Genomic DNA, 23,620 nt, shown 5'->3' with positions numbered 1-23,620 from the left:
TGTAAAAGGTTCAAATTTCTTTTTTATAACATACATAACCTTCAATATTCTATGAAAGTTCATAGATAGATTTTATTGAGCTACTTTTAGTGCACTAGACACTAATAATCTAAAAGTACCATACAAAGTTCCCTTACAAATGATCAGTTGTTGAATAAGCATTGCCGAGTTTACATTCTGTTCTCATGCAAGCTCTTGAACTTCAATTGTCTCAACTTTTGTTTCATCTTTTTTGAAACCACTTCTCATAAACATAATCAAATGTATAATCAGGGACACCCCTCCAAAAAAGTGAAATATGGCGGCTCCGAAAGCAAAGTAAAAATCCATAGCCAACGTGTTATCAGTCATGTGATAGAACCATTCATATTCCTTAACTATTGGATTGAGGATGGTCTGATAATTTTCACTGTATTTTACAACTCCACTGAATATCAAAATGGCTACAAGGTACAAAAAAGTAAAAGTAACTAAGCAAAATTTGTGAACATAGTCTTAAAGTTTGAACTTTCCATTAAATTGATATATAAAAATTGAAGTAATTGAAATGAATGTAGAATAATATTTGCTTACCGGAGGTAAAACACAAAATTGTGCATCCAAGAATATCGGTTATCTGAAGCTTTTTGATTTTGAGAAATTTTGGTACCAAAGACGCCATTACAAGTGCACTGAATGATAGCGACCCTAGTCCCATACCCGCCAACTCTAATCGTAAAACCTCCTCCCTCCATTCTGTTAATATAATTACAGGAACTAGTATACCAACTTAGAGCAAAATAGACACGTTTTTCTCTTTTTTCAATATATATGAATTCTACAATAACATAAATTTAAAATTATTAAAAAAAGTAACATTTAAATTTAATTCTGACAAATTAAACTATATATGCACTTTAATAATGTTAGCAATAATAAACTCAGATAAGATAAAAAGAACAGATACAATTAAATCGCATTAACTGTAGCTCATTATGTTAATTCTTGCTTGCTATGCAAGAATTATAAGGGGTCATATTTAGCCAACATCACCACATTATACCTTGAATATCGTTTGCACTGTTTTCAGTCAAGAAATAAAAGACACTGATTTTTTTTTTTTATTTATGATGAATTCACTTTTGTAAACAATTTTCGATATCGCAAGCTAAGTATTTTTTTATTTTAATTTGAAGAGAAATAAAGTAAACCTTTAATTGTCTGCTACGTTAATGAGAATTGAAAAAGACAATACCTGTCTTACTGGTGTATTCATCAACATATACTCTGTAATCTTCGTCCAAATATTCATCAGATTTGACTGTAAGCCTCCATAAAGATTGATAAGCTTTAATTTGATAAACTTTTGGATTACGAATGTCTGCTTGAACTGCTCCAGTTACATACTGATCCCATCTGGCATCCTTTTTCAGGGATATTCCTTGAAGAACTAAAGCGATTGCAATCAAAATAATGCAAGATACTCTGAACGCAATAAAGGTGTTATTTGTGGAGCACTCCATCATAAAATGAATGAATATTGTTGAAATTGTGTTGATAAGTCATATTTCAGGCTTTAAATACCAAAACAGTCTTAGATTGCTTGAAATTTTAATAAAAGTCAGACATATGTATGTAGATTTATTTTCAAAGCTGGAGATTCACAAATATTGATCAATCCTTAAATTTTCTCGTGTCTTTTGATCAGTAGTAATCACATTTAAGTCACTAGTCAAAGCATAGATATAAAAGAATTCTCTATTAAATGTTCTTGAATGCCAAGAAAAATCTAGGTTAAAATCTGAGATTATCTTCTCATGTGAGGATTAATTGGACAATGCTTTTTTAAAAAATAATTCTTTTCTTTTAAATAAAAAAATGTTGTAAAAATGTCATTTTATTTAATACAGGAACCCAAAACTTAGCTACCTTTGCATGTCATTATGTAATATTTTCTTTTTATGGTCAATAACTGACAAAAATGAGAAGAAAACAAAAACCCCTTTATCTTCAATATTTGAAAGAAATCTTCATAAAAACACAACTAGATCAACAGGGGTAAAGGGTAGTTCACCAAAATTTTGAACATAAGGGAAAATAAGTTGATGTTAAAATCTAATTGCTAGTAAAAGGTTTGTCCTCTGAAAGTCGTTATCTTTTTTAAACTAATTTGAGCTCTTCTTTTTTAAAGGTAAATTTAGCCTAGAAACTCTGGGTCTGTTCTTCCTCTTCTTTTTTATCCTTGCCTGTTGGACATATGGCGTTCATGTTCCCAGCGGTTTGTTTGTCCCTTCTCTTCTCTGTGGAGCCGCTTATGGACGCTTTGTTGCCACAGTGCTTGTTCAGTAAGTCTTCTTATCAATTCACACACACACACACCCTCACACACACACACACACACACGAAGCTCTCTCTCTCTCTCTTTGCATATACATATATACATATATCAGGTATGTCACCGAACACTTCTGACAAGTGAATACACACATACATGTATGTGGGTGAATTAAAAAAAAATGACCAAACGCATATTTATCAACCCACATTAAAAATACAGGCAATGAAAATAGACTTCTATGTCTCAGCATATGTCTTTAGATAGTGTATAAATATCTGCCAAATATCTCATTGATATCTCAATTAACAAAAAAGTTATGCCCAAAAATAATGCTAAAATTGTCAGGAGTGCAACACCTTTTTGTGACATTTTGAAATTTCAATATTTTTTGGAGATCTGTGAAATAAATAATAATGCTTTATGTTGAAAATATAGACCCTCCTCTCCTGATAATATTCAAAGTATTGAGCTTTAAATGCGGACTGTAGTAACTTTTGTTTAATCAAGTTGTGGTCATGGCTGATGTTTAAAAAAATGTTATACCATGTCAGGAGTGCAACAGAAAAAATGTAGTGATGCCAAAAAAACATCAACTGCAAAATTCTGAAAGAAAATTAAGACAAAAAAGAATTTTCAAAGTATAAAACATTAACTGATATACATTTTAAAACTTAAAAATGTTATATAAATCACAAGCAGCATTAATGAGAGTCAAGTATATGTGCATACCCAATAATGTCAGGAGTGCAACTTTTGATGTTTTGCTCCCAAGCATGGAAAAACTATGATCATTATATGATTTTCAGATCTTTATTTTGGAATATAAAGACACAAAGAACATTTTTACCAAATAGCTATATCAATTACAGGATCTGTCTGTGCTTCAGATCTATATTTCTATGGTCAGGAGTGCAACGCATTTTTTAAAGATTCAAGTTGTGTGACGAGAACACTTCTATTCATGCTTAGAAGTATTTATTAATTAATAATAATCTTTTTGTGTAATTTAATACTAAATTATTGACAGTTTTATTATTAAAATCCTTCCTTTTTCAATTTTAGCAATTCAGATGTGTTTTTATCTTTTTTTGTGGTTTTTTTTTATTGAATGTTAAAAATAAACACACTAAAACATTGTCATAAAATTCAAGTAATTCCTCCTCAACTTCACTGAAACAACAGAACAAGTTCTTATGTAATTTTCACTTCACAATTCTACTTTAAAGGCCCCAATGTTTTTGGTCAGGAGTGCAACAAATGTGTTAGAATTATAAATTATCCAATAAGAATAAAAATAAAGAAAAAATGATGAGAAGAACTTTTCTGGTGGGTTACTGTGTTTGTCCTCTAAAGGAAAATATGCTATAAAATATATTTTATCTTCTAAATATACATTTAAGTTATTTTTTGGCATAAATAGGGAATAATTCCAGATAAATACTTTCATCTGTTTAAATACTCAAGTATTGGACTATAAAATATTGCACAATTTCTTTACCACTTGATGTTGCCAACACTTTATGAATTTTTGTGTTCTATGGTTTTAATTTTAAATTTTACTGCAGTCAGGCGTGCAACAAAACTGCTTTATAATTACCAATGGTTTTTAACTATCTTTACTAAAAAATAAGTTGAAAATAAATGTTTGTTACTATTTGATGTTCAAAACAGTATGTCTATCAACAAATTACAGAAATTTCACAGTCAATTCAGGGAATAGTTTTCATTATTTCACATATATTTTTAAATACAATTTATATATATTACACTTTGCAAGTAATCGTGTTTTTAGGTCTTCAAAATACGAAAAACCTGCCGTAAACGATGAAAAATATCAAAACAACAGTGTGATTTACAAAGTAAGAATGGGTTATTGTGTGTTATAATTTTTAAAACAATGTTATATAATATACATATCAGATGTCAGGAGTGCAACACAATAATATGACATAGGGTCACTTCAAAATCTAGTATTTTTTGTAAGAGAACTCATATATAAAAATTCTTTTTTGGTTTAGATTTAAAGAAGTGACTTGAACGGACAAAAAAGTGAATTTTGGAGAATTTTATTGCTTCATATTTTTTTCATATTAAAACTATTCAAACCAGAATTGAAAAAATAATGTAAAATAACAGCCAAAAAGCCATTTTTTTGTCACAAATACAAGAGAAGATACTCAATCAAGGTCTAGATTCAATCATTTATTCCCCTTTTACTATTTTGAAGCATAAAAAACTATAATTTCTTGTGATAATGTATTTTAGAAAGTCTTTTAAGGTGCAATGATATTTTCTTTTTTCAAAAGAAATTTTACTAATAAAAATTCTGAAACTTTTAAATCCAACTATTCTATTGCCACTTCAGGATTTTAAACTAGAATGCATGTGCAATATGATGATATAAGTGAAAAATATGTTATAAGTAGTTGAATTTTCCAAAAATTTCAGTTTGGTGGTCATTTTTTTTTTTTAATTCACCCATGTAGATAATTAAAACCCTTATACATGAAGTAGATATCAACCTATTGGATTCAATTATTTCAGGATTATTAGTTGCAGTATATTGAAGTTTGAAGTCAGCTTTCAAATTATTATTTCTGTTAACATTTGATATTATTATAACCAGTTCTTAGCCAGCAGTTCTTGAGGAAAAGTTTTTTTTTAAATGTTTCAAACCTGGCTTCTGGACTCGTAATTTAAATAAATTTGAATCTACTCTACCTGTACTTTGTAAATTTTTCATATGTTTCTGGTTACCTGAAGTCTTTCTGTTCTTGAGAAGAAGATCTTATTTTAATATACTACAATATAAAACTTCGAGCTCCTTTTGCGGTCCTACCCTAGTCCCAGGGACAACGATTTGAACGAACTTCAATCTTCTTTACTTGGGGAACTTTATAAATAAATATGACTAACTGTGGCTCTTCTGTTCTAGAAGATGTAATTTTAAAGCATTTACTCCCTGTACTCCTACGTCAAACTTTGACCACTTTGCCCCTCCCCCCTCCAACCCCCACCCACCTCCCATTTCTAGGTCCAGGGACATGAATTCATATAAATTTTAGATTTCACTACATGAGAGTTTTTATATACATGTATTACCATAACGGATTGTAACCTTGCTGTTCTGAGAAGAATGCTTTAAAAGTTTTTTTTTTCTATCTCTATAGGTATGTCTAACTTTGACTCTCTATTTTAGCCCAGACTAGGTTCAGGGCTATAATTTGAATAACATTCAGTCTTCATGTTGATGTTTGGATGTTCTTTTATTCATACATGCAATCATTTTTCATTAAAAAAATATTACTTATATATTCACATATTTTTTTCCAAAATTCACTGCATTATTTTTGGAATTAGGAAATGTTAAGCTTCAGAATTTCAAAAAAGTTCAAAAGTAAACTTCATAGTATTTCAAAATATCATAGTTTTCACTACAATAAATTATAGATAACTATAGTAATATTTTGTTAGGGACGATTTGATAAAACTTGAATGTGCACTCAATAAGGAAGCTTTTTGTCTTCTCTGACTTTAATGGTTCTAGAAGAAATAGATTTTTAATTGAGCTCTATTTTTACAATTTATTCATAATCTCTCTTGAAAAAAGGGAATCGCCTTTCATTTGAAAAAAATGTAAATTCTTTTCAACAAAAAATGTTTCATGCTTAATTTAGTTGGATTAGTACCAGTGGTACTTAGGAAGGAAGTGAAAGGGGGAATGTAAGAAGTCCAGAAACTACAAACAACACACACACGATTATCAGACACTTCTCGATCAGAAAAACTCACAAGAGCCTTTCGCGTAAATGAGCTTAGAACTATATTCTCTATCTACCTGAGCATCTCTGATAACCTACTCTTTGTGTCTGTCATCTTGCATCGTCTATCGTGCATCGATTTTCGTAAGTCGGTTGTGATTTTAAATATTTCAAGCTTCTCTGGAACGAATGAATTAGTTATAGCCTTTTTTGGTATAAATTATCTTTGTGCAAAGGGGAACAACTATGTATTTCTTGGAAACTGACTTCCTGAGCCCTGAGGGGCGTGGCCAAGACCATCAAAGTTTTGGCCACACAATGGCTTCAGTGTGGGGCTAATTTATTCATAAATCGAAAATGCAAATCTTATAAAATCTTAAATTTTTCAAATTGAATTTAAATTGGTTGTTTTAATATAAATTACTAGTATACTTATCGATGTTTGATTCAGTTTGAGATTTCCTTGATTTTAAATGTAGGTGTTAACAGTTCTAATATAGAATAAAAAAAGAAGATTTGTGTATATTTCAGAATTGGATATGCCAATCATGAAAACTCAGGCACCTTTGCATTAATTGGTGCAGCAGCATTTCTCGGCGGTGTGGTCAGGATGACTATAAGTCTAACAGTAATTATGATAGAATCCACCAATGAAATCAGTTATGGATTGCCAATAATGCTTGTATTGATGGTAGGTTTTATTTTATCTTATTTTATTTTAATTTTGAACTGAACATTATATAAATCTACTGAATTTAAAGCATAGTATATCAAATGGGCACAGAATGAACCGGCACGATTTATTTTTCAGGTCGCCAAGTGGTGTGGTGACTACTTTAATGAGGGTATATATGATATACATATCAAATTAAGAGGAGTCCCTCTTTTAGAATGGGAAGTTCATCATGGAACAGAAAGGTTAATAATTATTCTATTTTTATTTTTCAGTTGTTATTTTCCCCCCCTGTATGTCTATTTCCTTTAAACAAATCTTTTCATATATTTGATTAATCTTTATTGCCTTAATATTTTTCTTTTAAAGTTTTTCAATAAATTTGCTAGTTAAATTATGATTACATATAATTTCAGGCTAAAAGCACGGGATGTCATGGACAAATCGCTGAGTTACGTGTTTACAATATCACGTGTATCGTCTCTGATACGCATGCTCCGGACAACTGTTCACAACGCATTCCCAGTTGTCTCAAGAGCCAAAAGCATGAATAATAATGTATGTTATAGCAATTTGTATTTATTTATTCATTTATTTTTACATTTTACAAAACTATAGGCCCTACTAAGTTTTCTAAAGATTTCGATTTAAACAAGACGTGTTTATGAAACACCGATGCCCTTGTATGTCAGCTTTCTCAAGAATATCAGCGTCCCTCATGGTTGAATTAACTTTAAGTCAACTACATATGTGATACAAGGTGTGTTTGTGAAGCACTGATGCCCCCATATGGAAGCCAAACTCCAAGGTCAATGTCAAGAGGTCAAAAATGTGGATATTCAAAGAAAGGTCTTGTCACAATAAATACAAATGTGAAATATGACCTTAGCCGTTCAATATGACCTTAACCGTTCAAATGTTATGGCCAAGATTAGAGTTTTTTCAAAAGTAGGTCGTACACCAAGGTCAAGGTCAGGTTAATAGTTCAAATAGGTCAATTTCCAAGGTCATTGTAATTAGGTCAAAATATAAGTACCCAAAGGAATACACATGTGAAATATGAAAGCCTTAGCTCCAATCGTATAGGAATTATTGCCAAAGTTAATGTTTTTTTTTTCAAAAGTAGATCATATGACAAGGAATACATATATGAAATATGAGAGCCCTAGCAGATCAAAAGCCTAGGTTAAAGTTTTACAAAAGTAGGACATAAGTAGGTCAGACCTCAGGTCAAGGTAATGAGGTCAGCAACAAAGGCCTTGTCACAAGAATTCCTATGTGAAATAAGAAAGCCCAAACATCAACCGCTCAAAGGTTATGGCCAAAGGTTGAAGTTTCTGCGAACAAACAGACAGACCAAAAAGTACAGGATCCTTGAATTTCGATTACATGGGCCTAGAAAACTAATGCCAAAAGTGCCTATCATTTCTTTTTAGAGATTGGCAAATTGAGATCAAAACATGAGTTCCATTAAATTTAAGAAACGAAATGATATTATCAAATCTATTTCGATACAAGGAAGAAGATGCAAGTAAGATAGAGGATTACAATGAAGAGACAGAGGAAAGGTATGCCGTGTTTACTTTTGACCAGCACTATAAACAAAAAATAAAATTTCGTGTGTTCTAGTGCTAGATCGACTTTCAGTGTTTTGATTTAAAAGCTCAACAGCAAAAATACTACATTTGCTACATAAAAATGCTACATAAGCTAAAATGCTTATTTTACCAATTATTCTCTCTAATAAAATGCATATTTTGGTTTATTTATTTATTTTATTTATTTATTTATTTTATTATTATATATATATTTTTTTTTTTTGGATTTCGAGGTGATGTTAGGAAAATTTTTAACAATTTTCTCTTTCAGTGATATTGGCAGCTCAATCACACAAAAATGGCGTTTTAAAGGCTTAATTATGAGACACACACTTGTCGCTCTACTGGATAGAGATGTGTTCTTTCAAGAACACAATGGGGTTTGTACCATTTACTTTACGTTTTCTTACTATAGTCATACAGGGTAATCATCAATCCTCTTAAAAGCTTGTTCTAATACATAATTGATTCAAATGGTGATCGACCTGCATCTGTTCTAACTTCTGACCACGCAAAAATATTACGAAATACGGATTGCCTACTTGGATTATATAATGCAAATAAAATCATTCATAATTCGAAATTTACATATGTATCTCATGTTGGATCGCATAAATGAACTTGTGGTTGTTGTCCATGTTATTGTTTTACAGTCTAAGAGACAGAAATTATAAATTGTAACATACCTGCTTCAACCCCTTACACTGCAATTTTTCAAACAACAATCAAATATTGTTTTATTATTATTAAAATAAGTACTTCCCTAACAAAAAAGTACTATAGTTAACTATAGTTTACTATAATTAATTATAGTTTACTATAGTATCAAAGTTTTTTCACTGTAGTAATTCAAAGTATTTTTACTATTATTTTTTGTTTTTCAATTCATACATGCACATTTTTTAAATTAAATTGAAATATTATTTGTATATTCACACATTATTTCCAAATTTTACATTACTGTTATCGAATTTTAGAAATTTTAAGCTTTGAAATCTCAAAAAAAGTTACAGAGTAAAGTTTCATAGTAAATCAAAGTATCAAAGTTTTCACTATAGTTAACCATAGTAAACTATAGAAATTTTTTGTTAGGGTCAATCTTTTTAATATCTCTAGGAGGCGGAGTTGGGGGAGTTTATTAGAATCACCTTAATTGTCTAGCTGTTCTGTCGTTTACAGTTTTGTCCAGAGACTTATTCTAAAACTATTTAATATTTTTTTCCTTCAAAATTCGTAGAAATAATAAACGCCGCTTGAATTGGTGGACTTACCATTTTCTTTTAGTCAAAAATTTAAAATGTTAAGGCATTTTAAAGGTTTTTGTCAAAGTGAAATTCTTGTCTTGACATAATTTTGAAACAAGATCTTTTGGAGAAGTCAAGATCAGAAATTGCAAAGGTATCGAATCATTGGTCTAGCCACTCACCCCACCCTTTTCAAAGTCGAGGTCAGAGTGTTCAAAAGTTTCAAATTCCAGACGTCTCAAAAGACAAGACCTTGTATTGGAAGAGCTTTAAAAGGTTATACTTTAAACTAATGCCCTGTTCACACGGAGAGTTTAATTCGAATTAAACGTAAGTTACTGCGAATTAAATTTGATCCGCGTTCACACGGAGAATTTAATGCGAATTAATTTAATTCGAATTAGTTTACTGCGCATTAAATTACTTCGCATTAGCTCCGTGTGAACGCTAAGCGAAGCTAATTCGAATTAAATTTTGACGCATGTGTAAGGGCAGAATTAAGTCACAGGCCACATGCCGATGGTCAAATATAGGTACCTGTGCTATTTTTGAGTGGAAAACAAAGGGGAATTATGTTAATCACTAAAATGTGTACAGACACTATGACATTATGTCAAATGTATACTGCTCTGCAAAATATGACGTGATTTGTAAGTGACGTCATAATAGCCTCACTGAATAGCCTTGTTGAATAAAAAATTATGATTCGCATTAGTTTACTTTGCATTAGCTGTCGTGTGGACGCAATTTAATTCGCATTAGTTTAATTTGCATCATTTTACTTCGCATTAATTTACTGCGAATTAAACTCTCCGTGTGAACAGGGCATAAGATTGTTGTGAATAAGAGGCCTGTTATGATACTTGGCTGCTATTTTCTTAAGGTCAAGTCACCTGACTGAGAAGTTATATGACCCTGCTAAGACCTGAAGGGTCTACTTTCATAATCGACAAAAAGGTTCTTCACAACCAGAGCTGTTACATTTCAAACAAATTCCTGCTAAAGAATTTGCACTTTATTTTTTTCTAAGAGGGCAAATTTCTTTTTTAAACTATTTTAAAGTATTCTCTACATTTTGTTGCTACGCTTGATGTACAAGTATATGACACGTAGGAACAGATCTATGCCCTGTTCACACGGAGAGTTTAATTTGCAGTGAATTAATTCGAAGTAAACTAATGCGAATTAAGCTAATGCGAATTAGATTGCGTTCACACGAGAACTAATGCAAAGTAAACTAATGCGAATTAAAATTATATTTCTACAGTAAGGGTATTATGTAAGCCTATTATGACGTCATTTTCAAATCACGTCACATTGTGCAGAGCAGGTACAGTTTACATAATGTCATAGTGTCTGTACACATTTTATTGATTGACATAATTTTCTTTGGTTTTCCACTCAAAAATAGCACAAGTTACTATATCTGACCATCGACAAGTGGTCTTTGACTTAATTCTGCCCTTATGCATGCGTCAAAATTTAATTCGAATTAGCTTCGCTTAGCGTTCACACGGAGCTAATGCGAAGTAATTTAATGCGCAGTAAATTAATTCGAATTAAACTAATTCGCATTAAATTCTCCGTGTGAACGCGGTTCAAATTTAATTCGCAGTAACTTACATTTAATTCGAATTAAACTCTCCGTGTGAACAGGGCACTAGTTTCATCTTACCACAATGCAAATTATGCCCTGTTCACACGGAGAGTTTAATTCGAATTAAACGTAAGTTACTGCGAATTAAATTTGAATCGCGTTCCCACGGAGAATTTAATGCGAATTAGTTTAATTCGAATTAATTTACTGCGCATTAAATTACTTCGCATTAGCTCCGTGTGAACGCTAAGCGAAGCTAATTCGAATTAAATTTTGACGCATGTGTAAGGGCAGAATTAAGTCACAGGCCACATGTCGATGGTCAGATATAGGTACTTGTGCTATTTTTGAGTGGAAAACAAAGGAAAATAATGATAATCACTAAAATGTGTACAGACACTGTGACATTATGTCAAATCAGTGGTCAAATGTATCTGCTCGGCACAATGTGACGTGATTCGCAAAATGACGTCATAATAGCCTTACTGAATAGCCTTATTGTAGAAATAAAAATTTAATTCGCATTAGTTTACTTCGCATTAGTTGTCGTGTGAACGCAATTTAATTCGCATTAGTTTCATTCGCATTAGTTTACTTCGCATTAATTTACTGCGAATTAAACTCTCCGTGTGAACAGGACATTAGATTCGATTTCATCCGATAATCCATTTACTTCCAATGTACCACTATTGACAGTCTAAGTTGCGAACTTAATCTCATAGATACCAAAGATAAAAACACATAAAAACTTACTACAGTGAAAGTGAATGTTATGCCATTTCAATGATAATGTACATGTATGAGAATGATGAACAGAATTGCTTGTATTCTTTTTGGGACAGAACTTCAATGTGAAAGTTTTAAAAAAGGCCCAGCTCAAGCTCAGAAATTATGGTATCCCAACGCGCTTCAATAGTATGTTTTTAGAAGGATTAGGGCAAGGATGACCAATGGTTCAAATATGGTTTTTGTAGAAATCATCAGAGAATATTAAATACAGTCATGTATTCGAATTATTCGAAACCTTTGTGTTTTCATTTTGTATCAGTGATCCTTACCATTGGATGAAGTGTAATATAACGAACAGCGCGTTTAAGTTGTAATATTTAAAAAAAAACGCATGAATAAAGATAAAAACGTAATGGAAAAACATGACGTAAAGGCAACTTTTGATATAAAGATTAATTATCAGACGACTACTAGTTTGTTCATAATTTCAAATACATGTACGAATTAAGCTTGTACATCACAAATACAATAATATAGGATTGTTTCACAAATATCATATTTGTAAACAAAGAATGAGAGATAAAATCATTTATAACCTTTGACCAGTGTTCATTGAGACATTTTTAGTAAGAAGATGGGGGTGGGGGCTTTTTGACCGCAGCTATTGTGCTTCAGATATATGTAAAGTGACAACTATAAAAGATTTACACTCGATCACGTGATGTTCCCAAAATTTACATGAACACACTTTAAAATGAGTATCTTGGAGAAAATTCTAATGCTCTTCAATTAAAAAAAATTAATAAAGCATTAAATGTGTCTTGATCTGGGTTTCTCTCCCATTTCAAGGACATGATGTCAATAGGCTCTGTTTATCAGTTGTACATTCCGTAATGTGCATCAAAATTATTCACAGATGACATCACCTTATCGCCTGTATAGGCATCTGAGCCACGGGGAATAACCTATCAGCTTACTGTCTTTTTTTGATTAATTTGTTTGCGATACACATCTAAAATATCTCATATCTCAATGCATTACGCTAATGACTTTTGTTTGTTAATATGTCTGTAGGTAAATATTTCGTGACCATGTTAGACAGTGATTGTGCTGTGTTGTTTTAGATTGAGTAACTCGAAACTCATAAGATAAAAACAATTATTTAAAATACCTATATAAAATTTTCTATGAAGTCTATAAAACAGTACAAATATTTTATATACTAGTATGATCAACATAATTGTTTTCTGATAGAGGGAAATAATTCTTTTTATTAATAACAAAATATTTCACATTTTTACAAAATCAATTGACAAAAATTGATAACATCTGTGAAAAGACTAAATATAACGAGAATTGTTCACAAAACATCACACTTAATATACACAATAAAAAGGTGAATAAAAGATGAATGAAGCAAAGCTCTTAATGACTTTTATGTTTAAAGGTAGTCATACTGAGGAAAAATGGAACATTTATATTTAACGAGCAATGAAAAATATGACTGACATCAAGTCATTGGAAATGACGTATTTGACGTTAGTTGTATTTCTTTGATCTGTTGTTCTTTGGTAAGAAATCTGAAGAAGTAGTAAATATCCCTTTTCTCCACATTATCGTAAAGTCTTGTATAATGACGATCATCAAACCTACAAGCATAAAATAAACTGTATTGTATATAAATTTTTATAATGATAGAAGCTAATCACATACCAAAAGCCCAAGGTTTGCCACAATATTGAAAAAATGAAAATATTAATATCTCTATTTTCAGATAATTCTTTAATCCATAATACTTTTAGTAAACTCCGACCCTGTTGAGTAGTATTATAAGGCAAAATTTGACTTAAAATTGAAATACAATACATGTAGATTCATATTACATGAATTTAATTTGCATTATATTTCTTCGTATATTCTATGAATATTAATTTAAGAAGAATCTGCCAACAATGCAAGTCCATGTAAGTTATCATTACTGCCGAAGTCATCTGATGTGCTTTTTAATATCAAAAATTAGATTATTCTTTTATTAAAATGAAAATAGACGTAAGTGATGTAGGAAGAAAGGCGAGACTCATTCATGAACAATTTTCTGTAGCTTACACAATTTTATGTAATGTTGTTTGTTTGCTTGTTTTTGATACAAGAATAGAAGCAGAGGAAATTCAAGATAAACCTGTCCTCTCAATATGATGTAATTTTTGTAATAAATTGTTAACTAAAGCTAATAATTTTAATGGATATGGTACTGATAATAAATACAAAAATAGAAGTAGAGGAAATACAATATAAACCACTGCCCTGTCTATATTATATAATTTTCTGCAATACTGTATAGTTATATCCATTGAATATTTCTTTACATGTATTTCTAATGAAAACCATTTTCCTTAATGCTAAACTAGTTAGAACCGATTTTTCAAGGCTATCTGTATAGTAATTTAATAAAAATTGAGCATTTCCATCACGTACATATTAATAATACAATATGTTTTATACTTAATTTAATCTACTTTGTACTATCATTTATATGGACATAAATATAAAAAATAAAATATTTTTCCTTGTTGGAAGAAAAAAAATATGCGGGTTATGTTATTTTTCTGCAATAGTTGCAACCGTCCAATCCCTCATTAACAAACAAAGAGAGCCTTTCATTGTCTAAATTAACTAATTTTTAAACTTGTTTTGAGTTTATTTAACTCCGCAAAACAAAATCACTGTGTTCGGACAATGCCACTCACAATAAAAATTTGATTTAATGATAACAGTAGATAAATTGTGATTTTGCATTTTGTTCAGAACCGTTCATAACACCTCTTGCCACACCTTAATCTTAAGTACATATATGATAATTTTTATCATAAAAAGCAAACAAAAAATGCACGTTCTAACACATTCTAAATTAGAAAACAAACATCTCTAAATCTGTTTCATACCATTTCAATAATTATGACATTGTCGCTAAATCCGCATCTATTCTTTCAAACGTACTAAGAATAAATAAAATATGAAAATAAAATGAATAAAATAAATAAACATGCATATATTATCCAATCATTGTATTTGTCCACATTAAAGACCTAGAAGCAACTAATTCATGTATCTGGTGATAAAAATGACACGAAATCTCTTTGTAAATTTAGTTGTAAGACTATTTGACTGTGATTTAATTATTTTATTACCCTTTAGTTATATTGCAAAATTAAATTCTAGGTATCAGCCATCTTAATAATTGATACAAGATTAATCTATATACCCTAGAAATATGTTGGCGTAGCATCAATGTCGTCTTCGGATTCTGCATACTTTATTGATCCAATCAATTTCTTTAATAAAAGCATTTTCATCCTTCTGTCTGCATTCTGTTTTGGTGGTATTTGTGACTGCTCTAAATATCTAAGGAAAACGTTTTCTGTTCCATCATCTGAAATACAAAAAGGAGAGTCATTTAACACCCATTCATTAATTTTTAAACATTAATCTTACAATCTTTATAATCTGCAATCTTTATTTTTCATAGTTATATCATTATAATATTTATCAAACTCGATCTTGCAGACAGGAGTTAATTCCCCATGGTATATACCGAAGATGGTTGTCTCCCTTTCCCACATACATCCTCCATTGACCTTTAAAATATCTTGCACGTCCATCAAAACACAAATTGTATAACCAATTCTTTCGTTGTTGACATTAATCATGCCTATTTCTCGCCAAATTGAAAGGACGCGACACCTAACTGAATTTGATAGGAATTTCTCGATAATACAGGGCCTAATTGATATCGGAATATGGACGAAAACGTCTATAGCATATATCAATTATTAATTTTTAACGTACGTTGGTTCTATTCTTGACAGTAATCAAAGAGATCCAAGACAAACATAAATATTTCAAGGAAATCTTTAATTTGTAGGCAGCAGATTTTCAGTTTACACATATGATCACATTAATTATATCTGTACAACGAAGGAATAGGCTTAATATTGTGTTGTCCGTCTTAGCATTAGAGTTGAATGTATTAGGTCACCTGAGTCACCCATGTGACCTATTGGTATCATCCGTTCTTAGTCTTTTATTATTATAATAATATAAGAGATCTCTACCTAAAATGCCACAAAGCATCATGATACAATAGTTTTCAAGTTTATTTCAACGAAGTGTGTCATCCCGCTTTCCAAAGAGGGATACGAGGGTCGTTCATCAAGTAATCCAATATACGGTATATCATAATAAATGTACAAGCAGTTAATTTCATTTTTTCACATTCGAAAATTTTCATTCTAGAACTCGTAATGACCGAAAACTGCATGTTTTTTCTACTGTTTTTGCAAAGAAATCATTTAAAGGAAGCATGGTCTCTTCACTGAGATGATAATTATTTCAAAATAGCCTTTGCAAAGAAGACAAAATTGAGGGCCTGTGAGAAAACTGCGCTTCATTACAAAAAGCGCAGAAGAACCCACATAATGATATGGTTTTGATATATTGAAAGACTAGTCTTTCATGCAGTACCTGTTCAGACGGATTAAGAAATTCAAACGTGGAAAAGGAGAGTTAAAAGATGGCGGATTGAAATCTGTAGTGATACCAAAAAATATTAATGCTGAAGCAACATGATATCTTTAAATGCCAGATTTACAGTCAAAGACAAGCAGTTTATAAAGTTCTGATAAAGAAAATGAACCTAAAACATATTTCTGTCGGATGGGAGCCTCATTTCCTCACAGAAAAGGAATGAGTTAAAATTGCTAAGGAACTATTAAAAAATAAACATTTTAACAATAAAATATTCATCATAACTTGGGTGATAGGTGATAAAAAAATGATACACCCTCTACAGCCAAAAAAGGAAGATCAATGTGGAATTAGAAAGGACACTGTCGTTCTATTATTGCAAGAAGCCAGAGCTCCATATAGGTCTTAACATACAGATTTAGATTTTTTTCTAGAGAGGTCCAGTAATAGATGTACCAACAGGGTCCAGGCTAATTTTCTTATACATAATAACGCTTTTGCAAATAAGTCTAGAGATGTACAGGACCTTATGAAGAAAGGAACATTTGCATAGCTTAGCCTTTCCCGTATTCTGTAGATCTCAGTCATTGTGACATATTTTTTTTAAATTAAGAAAACCATCAAAGGAAGGCACAAGAATTTACATCTGTCTTTTGGGCTACTCCAAAGAAGAGTATGCTGAGGTCTTCTGGTCATATGTACAGAGACTTAAGACATGTGTAAAGGTTAAAGAACCCAAAAAGAACTTGGTCTGAACTCTCTTTAAGCATCAATACATCCACAAGCTTACATGGGAGTCTCCTAATGGAAGAGATAAGAACCAAATTGACCAAGTAGTGGTGACTGACAGATATAGGAGGTTTGCAGGGTTATGCGTGGTACAGATGCCAACTCAGATCACCATTTTATACCAACGGAAATAAGGATGAAGCTCTGCAAAAATATAAAACCAAAAGCAAATAATAGGAAAATCTATGATGTCAGCAGACTGAAAGGTCCAGGAGTATGCAGAGGATTCCAACTTGAAATAAGAAACAAGCTCCAAAACAAGTTCCAGCAATTGTCAGATGAGGAAAGCACAGTTGATGAAAAGTGGACCCATGTAAAATAGATATATAATAAAACAGCAGAAAAAAATCTTAGGAGTGATACAAAGGAGACAGGAAGACTGACTCACTACAGAAATATACAGAGCCATCGATGAAAGAAGAAATTTGAAAGATGAAATAGGAAGAACAAACTTAGAGAGAATAAGGAAGAATAAGAAATATAAAGAGAATACATTATAAAGCAAAGGATAAAGAGTTTAAAAGAAGAGCTAGAGCTGATAAAAGGAGAAACGAAGAAGAGATGGCATGCAATGCAGAAAATGCAGCAAAGACAAACCATCTATTGAAGCACCATCTGTAGGAAAAAAAGAAGCAGAACAAGTAACATACGATCAAGAAATGGTGAGCTACTCATAAAGGATGGAATGATATTAGAGAGGTGACAGGAGCACTCTTTAGGAGTTCTTTATATCCCAACAGAAACAACGTAACTTCCTGAAAAAAAAATGTATCGTTCAAAAGAATACATGAACATAAATCGAATAATCGCCAGTAAGAGAAGAGGAAGTTAAGAAAGGAATCATTAAAATGAGAAATGGAAAAATCCCTGACAAAGATAACATCAAGGCAGATCTTTTAAAAGAGAGTGTAACATTTATGACATAAGAGTTAGTAGAACTGTTCAACAGAATCATACTCTAGAAGATCTCGACTATGCCGATGACCCGGCACTGATATCCAACACACATACACACAGCGACATGCAAGAAAAGACCGGCAGACTAAACGATGTTGCAAAATGTACAGGATTTAAAAATAGTATGATAAGACCAAAAACAAACAAACACGAAAATCAACGGGAAAAAGAATGAGGAGGAACAGAAGTAGACATAAGGAGAAGTCTAGGCTTTGACAAAAATGCTTTTCCATCCCTGAACCAAGTATAGTAGTCGGCACGGTAAAGCACAAGAACCAACTGAACAAAGAATCTTCAAAATGATGTATCTGTATTGCTGTATTGTTCTGAGCTCTGGAGAACTCTTGGACAAAGATGATGAAAGGCTGGATACATTTCACTGTAAATGCTTTTGGAGAATCCTAAAGATACACTAGACAGTAAAGATCTCAAATCCATAGCTTTATGAAAAGTACAAGAACCATCTCACTAATCCACAACAAAGTGAGACGATGGAAGTGGATAGACCATATTCTACGATGAGACATCAGTTCTATCTTGAGAATCGCATTAACATGGGCTCCAGAAGGAAAAAGAAAGTAGGTCGACCAAAGAATACCCCGGCCCACTGTAGAATGGAACAGATGGATGGGAGTGCGGGTTATTTCAGTGACCATCAAAATAGGCATCATTTGTTGAACGGCCTCATGCGTCCTTCTGGGCACGAAGAGTATGTAAGTAACTTAAGTAAAGGTAAACCTGGAATACTTTGAGGAATTCAAAATAAAAAGAAACTGCTTTTCTTGCTTTCCTTATTTTTTGATGACCTTTTGCATTATTTATTGAACAATCCTCTTAATTAAGAATTGGGAAGAAGATGGACCACTTACCAATTTCTTCTTTGAAACAGAAAGACAAAAAAAAAGCATGTCGATGGCCGTAGGAACCGGGGACGTGCCCCCAATAATTTTGACGATATTTAGTATGTAGAAAACAAAGTTTCTTTATAAATAAGCCCCCTTAACAATTACGCCTTTTTGTTTTTGCTTGTCAAGGAATTTTTGCTCGGTATACTTTCACACAAACTGAAAATGTTTGGATGTGCTCCTATCCCCCCTCTCACCTGAACTGAAATTGTTTCATACGGCCTGATAAGAATTGTGAATACTTATTTATTTGAAAACATTGAAAATATTATCATATTTTATAATTTCAAATGATAAAGTATAATTATCGTTTTAGTTATTGCTAGCACTGATGACAGAGGAAGATTCTTTTAACTTCATATGTATGATGTGTATCTCAACAACGATTAACTTGACAAGATATAATCATCTGAATATGATATACACAGTTAAAGAAAAAATCACGATGAAGTAGAGAATATCTTATTATTAAGTGAAACTGTAGAGATTTTTCCGATTTGTAATAAAAGATTCATAGGATCCCAATAATTTTAACGATGGACACTTTCTTAATTAAACATGAATAAACACAGAGTAAAGTGATACCAACAGCAAAACTTGATTCCTGTATAGAACCACTTGCCGCATTTCTACCAGCAATGGCACAGAGTACACTTTGGCAAAGGGGATTCATTTTTTTTAAATGGAGAGATATTGTAGAAAAATAAAATTTAGTATCAATAAAAATATTCTCGGGGATTAATTTTACATTGGAATAAATGGGTTAAAATATTTTTATGATGAATAGGACCATGATTAGCCAAATAAACATCCTTATGTGTGCAAATTTGCATCTCATAGCGTTTGAAGGGAGGCTTTGGCAAAAATGAGAGATCATTTTACAAGGGAATAATATATAGGGGAAAAACTTGAAATCTTCTAGATCTCATGAAAAGCAGGGCCCAGATTAGTAAAATTAATGTGCAAGAATCCTCAGTTAGTACAGATTCAAGTTTGCTCAAATCCTGGCTCCAGAGAATACTGTGGGTCACAGTGGGGGATCTATAAGTTCTTGCAGAGGAATAAAAAGAACAAGAAACTTTAAAAATCAAGAACTTCAGGATTACGTTATGTAATTATCATCAGATGGCACAGAATCAAGTTTGTTAAACCATGGCCCCGGGTAGGGATGGGTCACAAAAGGAGGATCGATGAGTAACATGGGAATACATTTTATATGGAGGAAAATAATCTATATAAATAATCTTATCAAGAACAACGGGGTCACGATAACTGATCTTCCCAAGAGCTGCATGTCCTTGACCATTCATTTATTATGCAGGTGAAGCTAAAACAGGGATTTAGGGTTTACATGCTCAGTAATAAAATGTGCATTAAAAGAATATTTTTTCAGAGTAGCGGGTCCACACTAAATAATTGCCTAAGTTGTGTGGATTCAAGGTTTTTTTTTAAAGGCCCTAGGGTTTGAGTGAAGCTAAAATGGGGAATCAAATGTTACATAAAGCATGGAAAAAATATTTTAAAAGTCTTATCCAGTACAGTGGAGCCATGTCAGATATCCGGGTGTCTGAAAACAATTATGTGTTTATGATATTAGTACTTAGATGGTATTTTGTTTCTATCATTGCAAGGTATCAAGGATCATTTCCAATTGCATTTCAAGCTTCTAAGCATGTGTATTATAAGGCAAGTTTAAGGATATGATACAAACTTTTTTTTTCAAAATTCATGAAAATAACAACTAATCCATGTTTATGTAAGTAAAATGAGTACTTTCATCAAAACAAATTTTAATTTTTTATTCAATGTTTCACAACAATGTTTTACAAAGTGTTAAAAAGTTGCATAGATTTATAAGATGACGGTACAAAGGTAAAATTTTGAACAACATAGAAAGTTTCCATTTTCTTAATATTTAAGAAATTAATGTATCAATCTAGGCATCCAATTGTTTATTTGTATCTTTTGTCCTTCGAGGATTTTTCTCTAAAAAATCATTTTTGTTCTTTTATAAGGAACCATATTAACTATTTAAAAGACTGTTTCAAAGACTTCAAACTACCTTGGATCATATCAAGAAGCATAAAATGAAAAATTTATACCTCGAAAACATTTCAAGCTGCATTTTGAGACAATCAAATAAATAGTAAATTCAGTTGTTATTGTTCCTAGCAGCTGGATAGTCATCCTTAAAACCTCAAATAAAGTAATAAACTTTTTAGAAGAAAAATATGTATATTGGAAAAGGAAATGGTTTTATACGACACTAAATTATGATTTATTGAAAAAACTCTAATATTGACGGGTAAAAAAAGTATAAAACTTAATGGTGACCAATTTAACATTTCCGTTAATCAGAATGGTTTCTCTCGGAGCGCATTTCCTTTTAGAACATCGGGTTCTGCAAGGCGAGATTACCAATGGATCAATTTCAAAACTGAGAAAACATAAATCTTAAGATAATAAATAATATGATTATTCAGAAATTGTGGAAAAACTCGGTAAACTTTTTGTTAAAAAAAGGGGGGATTTCTCGCATTTTTTTAAGTACACTGAGTTCATTAACGCTTCTAACTGTAAAAACATTTCTTTTTTATAATTAAAACCTATAAGTATAATTTGGTCAATTCAGTTTAATACTGGATTTAATTATGCTTGTATCTACTAGTATTACTAGCATTTGCTTTTGTTTATTGTTCATAATAAAATATTGTTTGAAGTATTAAAAATTTATTTAAGAACATTCTCATCTAAATTGAGCAATCAATATTTGAGTTACAATGTAATTTTTCACTTGTACATAAAAAAACAAACATTTGGTTGGGAAACAAACCTGTCATCTAGCCCATTCTTCTTTGTTACAGAATCTCTTAGAAAGTTTATACAAGAATACAATATTGTGTGTATGATTGAGCCTAAGTGGTTTATGTACACAACCATCATCATCATCTGGAGTTGATGATAGAAAATAAATGGTCAAGTTTTTGCGTTTCTTAAAAGTGCAGTTAGAAATAGCCAATATCATATTTTAAATTTTTGCATATTCGTGAATCAGCTCTATTGTCTATGCTTGTAACAATGCGACAATCCACGCTTTTGGTAACAAATACAAAAATGACTACTCGTGCGATTGCATATTCGGTGATTTGATTCCCCTCTCCCTTTGTGACAGATTTTGACAAAAGCAATATGTTTTCAGTAATTAGCATTGACAATTCCATCTTTTTATCTTTTTGTTTTACTTTGATGTAATTAGTGGAATTAGATGCCGGTGAAATTGGCATGATGATTCTCGGGAGATTTTGTCGAAAAGATTTTTCTTGATTGAGAACGACAGTAAAAAGTTTTTCCCGTTTAATCATATATTTGCTAATTGACTTTCTTCATCTTTTTCAGTTAATTTCTGCAGAGAAAATGAAAATCTCGCACTTTAGTTAAAATGCAGGAATAGTAATCAATATTTAAAAGTTTTAAAAATATGTTGTTTTTTTAAATCAAATACTTATAAGATGTTTAACCCGGACAGTGTAACATTGCCTTTCTCATTTTTCAAAATCATATACCAAGATAGAATTAAAAGTTAAGAAATTTGCTTCTGTTCAAATATTGCCATTTCAGAAACTTTCTTTTTTTGAAATACATAAATCCTTACCTCTTTTGCCATACCAATTTCCCTCAATCATCAAAACAATTGCTAAAATAACAGTTAAAGTAGATAGAAATGATGCACTCCGCGTCATTTCGTGTGAATAGTCGTACCACCGTATGCCTCTGCTTGATCTGATGTGAGCGCGTAAGTTGAGTGACAGTGAGTAAAGAATGGATTAATGTCGTGAAGGGATATCCAATATTATCATGAAGTTATAGTTTTATCTGCGATTATTTTCACAATATATAGAAATGTGTACATTGTTTCCTCCTACTAATTTCTTTTTTTATATCACGATTTTATTCTTGTGAGGATAAATTGGAGGGGGATATATTCATTTTGAAAATGAAAGATGTGTCATTCCTGGTTCATCAGTCCATCATAAAAATTCTTATACATGCTCAGAACATATTAATTTTCCCCTTTACCCTTCACCAAAAGTAATCTGCTATATGAATGATAAAAAAGACATTGCATAGGGATTTGTATTCAAAGGAAGATATTTTATTTTAAGGCAACATGACTAATTTTATTAATTCAGTAAATGTTGCTTGCCAACTTTTATTAATTTTATTTAATCTCTTTATATAGAAAGAACAAAACATTTTAATTTTTTTTAAATCAAATTGTGCGGAAATCATAAAAAAGTATAACTATAGAAATAAAAAATATTCAACATTGCATCTCCAAACTGGTGTTTCAGTTCGAAATTAAAATTCTGTTTTGTGCTTCATGCTCCTAAGGTCTGGTCGGAGTGCAACATGCATACGTTTACTTGTAGTGCTTCCAATTATCTATGTCCTCTACATAGTAACCCACCTGTAAGCCATATTTCTAAAGTAAGAAAAATACTAAAGTACCAGTAGTTTGCAGGGCT

General features: G+C 31.4%; 2 protein-coding genes and 1 long non-coding RNA gene across 3 annotated transcripts in view; 1 reads left to right on the top strand and 2 right to left on the bottom strand.

The window, feature by feature from the left end:
* Positions 1-23,620, top strand: part of LOC133205556 (H(+)/Cl(-) exchange transporter 6-like) — a 49,091-nt gene that overhangs the window by 10,434 nt on the left and 15,037 nt on the right. Inside the window, exons 16-21 of the mRNA XM_061341394.1 lie at positions 2,171-2,324; positions 6,610-6,769; positions 6,890-6,996; positions 7,168-7,309; positions 8,270-8,319; positions 8,621-8,729. Of these exons, the coding sequence (XP_061197378.1) occupies positions 2,171-2,324; positions 6,610-6,769; positions 6,890-6,996; positions 7,168-7,309; positions 8,270-8,319; positions 8,621-8,729 (722 nt within the window). The remainder of the gene's footprint in view (positions 1-2,170; positions 2,325-6,609; positions 6,770-6,889; positions 6,997-7,167; positions 7,310-8,269; positions 8,320-8,620; positions 8,730-23,620) is intronic.
* On the bottom strand, positions 147-1,558 carry LOC133171866 (uncharacterized). The gene is made up of 3 exons (XM_061306656.1): positions 1,235-1,558; positions 574-735; positions 147-443 (listed from the first exon to the last, which is right to left on the bottom strand). Exons 1-3 carry the CDS (start codon positions 1,503-1,505, stop codon positions 184-186), a joined length of 693 nt encoding a protein of 230 aa, XP_061162640.1. The 5' UTR covers positions 1,506-1,558; the 3' UTR covers positions 147-183.
* On the bottom strand, positions 13,181-22,887 carry LOC133205557 (uncharacterized). The gene is made up of 3 exons (XR_009723626.1): positions 22,747-22,887; positions 15,182-15,349; positions 13,181-13,568 (listed from the first exon to the last, which is right to left on the bottom strand). It is a non-coding gene; the product is annotated as an uncharacterized LOC133205557 (long non-coding RNA).

The sequence above is a fragment of the Saccostrea echinata genome, unplaced genomic scaffold (assembly GCF_033153115.1).
Source record: "Saccostrea echinata isolate AGI-Se365-2 ecotype Australia unplaced genomic scaffold, CSIRO_AGI_Sech_v1 ptg000054l, whole genome shotgun sequence".
NCBI lineage: Eukaryota > Metazoa > Mollusca > Bivalvia > Ostreida > Ostreidae > Saccostrea > Saccostrea echinata.
Note: the sequence above shows the minus strand (reverse complement) of the source record. Positions and strands in the feature narration are given on the sequence as shown.

Excerpts from the sequence above, each read along its gene's own strand:
- LOC133171866 (XM_061306656.1), bottom strand. The coding sequence starts at position 1,505 with ATGATGGAGTGCTCCACAAATAACACCTTTATTGCGTTCAGAGTATCT. Across the intron at positions 736-1,234 it reads TGAATACACCAGTAAGACAG|AATGGAGGGAGGAGGTTTTA; the intron begins GTATTGTCTTTT and ends TTATATTAACAG. Across the intron at positions 444-573 it reads AATTTTGTGTTTTACCTCCG|CCATTTTGATATTCAGTGGA; the intron begins GTAAGCAAATAT and ends TGTACCTTGTAG.